Source organism: Pyxicephalus adspersus, chromosome Z (assembly GCF_032062135.1).
Source record: "Pyxicephalus adspersus chromosome Z, UCB_Pads_2.0, whole genome shotgun sequence".
NCBI lineage: Eukaryota > Metazoa > Chordata > Amphibia > Anura > Pyxicephalidae > Pyxicephalus > Pyxicephalus adspersus.
The window spans coordinates 1246875-1250533 of record NC_092871.1 but is presented as its reverse complement, the minus strand read 5'-3'; the positions used below and the strand labels follow the sequence as shown (position 1 = coordinate 1250533).

General features: G+C 45.3%; 1 protein-coding gene across 1 annotated transcript in view; it reads left to right on the top strand.

Moving 5' to 3' along the window:
* Positions 1 to 221: 221 nt before the first annotated feature.
* The window catches only part of POF1B (POF1B actin binding protein), a gene marked incomplete in the record, with an annotated part of 42148 nt that continues 38710 nt past the window's right edge, over positions 222 to 3659 (top strand). Inside the window, 2 exon segments of the mRNA XM_072429543.1 lie at positions 222 to 287; positions 3480 to 3659. Of these exon segments, the coding sequence (XP_072285644.1) occupies positions 3531 to 3659 (129 nt within the window).

Here is a 3659-nt window from a genome sequence, read left to right as displayed (position 1 = left end):
CCAGTACAATACAATGGATTTGTGTGAGTGCGCTCCTGTGCACACTGGTCCCCTCCCTGTCTGGCACACTCAGCCAACTGAGCCCAGGTAAACACACCTGGGTGTGATGTAAGCTGGGCATTTCACCTGGACCAATCAGAGCTCTCCTGTGCAGTGTGTGGCTGCTCAGTCAGCCTATGACAGGCCAGCCTGTGTGTGTGTCCCGCCCTCCTCCTCTCTGCAGGCTGAGCAGGGGAAGTAGCAGCACACAGCAAGCTGTACTGGCAGGAGGACTTCTCTGTCTCCAGGTAACTTCTTCTAACATTGCAGGACCCTGGACTTCCCTCCGCACAGGTAGAGCGCATGCATTGCACAGGTAGAGAGCGCATGCATTGCACAGGTAGAGAGCGCATGCATTGCACAGGGTGCAGGAAGAGGAGGGAGACTCTGGGGGATATATATGAGAAGCCAGCAGAACAATTCCCCCCGCCTGACACACTTTGTTTAGAAGTTGCTGGGAGACATTCCTGGTGGGCTCACCACTGCAGGTCTGTCCTGGGAAAGCTGCGTCTCTAGAACCGCTCCTCCAATGCAGCGACCGACTGCGAATCTGCAATTATTATTCTCTGATCTTTGTAAACTAATATTCCTACTGCGTATATCAATGTGCTGGGTAGTAATGTGCCAGCACCACCCTAGCAGTAAGTTGTCTCTGGAAAGAACCTTGTAATGATTCCAAAATGTGTCAGATGCTTGAGATGATTCAGGTGGTTGCGTATAAAATATTTATCTAGTCATGGCACTGCAGATTTTCATTTGCCAAAAACTTGTGATGATAATGAGGGGTTACAGACACAAAGGTGTGATCGCTGGGGGGAGGGCAGATATTCAATGTAATAAGTGGCGTGACACTGGCAGGGGGTAGATGGACATGGAGTGTAATATATTGGTGACTATTGCGGGGATGTGAGGTGGCTCTGGTATAGGTGGTGTCCATTCCATAAGGGACCAGCTTACTGTTCTAGGGCTGGAGAGGGCAATCTAGGTGGTGGCTCCTCAGTAAAGTGCCCTCAGAATGCCGGGGGTAAGGGGCACCTTCAACAAAGTGTCACCAGACGATGGGTATAAGATCCAATCTTTTGCTAAAACTGCTAGAAATATTACCGACTCTCTCCGGGGGGTTATCACATCTCACTTCTTCAGGGCTTACTTATAGAAAGATGTATAATAGTTACTACAATGTGGTGTCGGTATAATGTGGGCGAGGAGCGCCATCAACCATGAGCGTTATTATCGGATGGCAAAGATCCAATTTTCAAATAGAACAAGCAGGAATACAACCGGCACACTTCAGGGGTTATTTGTGACATGACATAGACAATGAATACAAATACTTATAAAATGATATAACATGTGTACATAAAGGAGGGCTTGTATGGGACAATAATAGGTGTCTGTGACTAGGATTATAATTTACACCAGGGGGGCCCACACTGTTTTGGCTTGCGAGCTACTTTAATATTATTATTAATAATAATAATAATAATAATAAACAGGATTTATATAGCGCCAACATATTACGCAGCGCTGTACATTAAAAAAGGGTTGCAAATACCAGACTAATACAGACAGTGATACAGGAGGAGGAGAGGACCCTGCCCTGAAGAGCTTACAATCTAGTAAATGATCTACCAACAATAAAAACCTAATAACTCCTGTGCGGGGTGGAGTTTATTTTCTACTTGCGTTGCCTTTGCGATCTACCAGTTGGTCACGCGTGATTTACACCGTACATCCCATTGGTGACCATGATAAGTTTATGCATTTATTACATAGATAAAAGTTATAACGATTCAGCAGAGATTGTGCAGAATTACCAGATATGATATGTGCACAGATATAGAATTTCTCAGGATTTGTTTTCAGCTTGCGGCATTGCAGCTCTCGTACACCCCACGGCTGTGTATTATACGTCAGATTCTATGCACAAAGCTTTAACATAAAGATCTTTATTTCAGACACATGATGGCATTATCTGAATATAACCGTCAGTTCTTTATTAATAAGGATCCTTATGCTGATATGTGAGGCGGGTGTATAGGTGCTCTGTGCTGCATGGGCCCCTTCACATCCAGGTGTGATCTGCCAGGGCAGCGTTCTCCACATTAAATAAATATTAGTATTATTAAAAGTATTTCTATAGCCACAGAGCTGTGCATTAAATAGGGGTTGCAAATGATAGAAAGATACAAACAATACCGCAGGAGTAGGAGAGGATCCTGACCCATAGAGCTTACAATCTAATGTGACCCAGCCACACAGGACATTATTGTTCTCTGGAAGGAACCAAAATATTATGCGGCAATGAAACGTCTTGATAAAGGAGGAACTCCCAATCTAATGTCCAGGGCCAGGTCTAGGTGGAGGCCAATTACCTGGCATTCTGGGATAATAGGGAAAACCCATCATCGCAGATCAGAGGTCGGTCCACCTGTGTCATTTCCTGATGACACATTATTATTATTATTAAACTGTATTTATATAGCGCCAACACATTCTGCAGCGCTGTACATTAAATACGGGTGGCAAATGACAGAGAGATACAAACAATGACACAGGAGGAGGAGAGGACCCTGACCCGAAGAGCTTACAATCTAAGAGTAACAAGCTAAATAAGGTTCATGTAGGGCTGCGGGGGACTTGGCTGGGGGCCACCTGGGGCTATAGTGCAAATAATAATTGTAGGGTTGGTTGTCCTTGGTGTAGAGACTAGGTGCTGATCCCCCCAATATAAATCCAATATTATACCAATTCAATGAATATGTCGGCCATATATAGATTTTATCTGCACCATAAACTATGGATGGATTGGACCTCCATTGATCCCCCCAGCAGTTGTCATGATTATCCCCGGACTCCCCTGTCCCTACAAGATTTGATTTGGATATTAATTCAATTCATCATTCTGAGATGCAGCATGCACACAGGCGCTCCGCCTTCACAAGATCTTTGCTGAGCTGAAATTGTTGCAACCAGTTTATTTTGCCCCGGGTGACAGGAGGTGATGAGACTTGCACAAGGTTACATTGAAAATAAACTTTAAAAAAAAACATTTTTTTCAGTCCAGGCCAGTGTGACATGACACGTTATTTGCCCCTGGTGTGCACTGTGCCCGGACTGCCCTCTAGTGGCCACTGGTTCTGGGTCACTTCCGGGAGCCTTGATGTCAACAGCAAATTCTTGAGATGTCAGATTGCAGCAGCACCATAATTAGCATTCTAGTCTTGCAGAACTGGGGTCTCTGGTTCAAATTTCCCCAGCAGTGTGTAAACACCCCCAGCACCTGAAACATGACAGCTTTGTATAGAACAAGCACAATTATTATATACTTCCCTGAAGCTGTACTCCATGACTTTAGCATAGTTTCAGGGCTTCCTGGACAGCCTTATAGTGTTAGCAATGGCTGCAGTTGTTCTTTAAAACTTCTCTCTACCTTGCAGGCTTTAGAAGGTGGTTTTGGTGATTGCGGAGGCTGCACCGTCCCTGGCGAGATGTCAACCTCCAGTTATTGGATGTCCGAGAATGGCAGTGCCTCAGACAAGGACAACGTCTTCATTGAGCGCGTGAGGACCTACAGCCCAATTACCAAGACGGTGCACGTCCTCGACAGTCCTGCACCG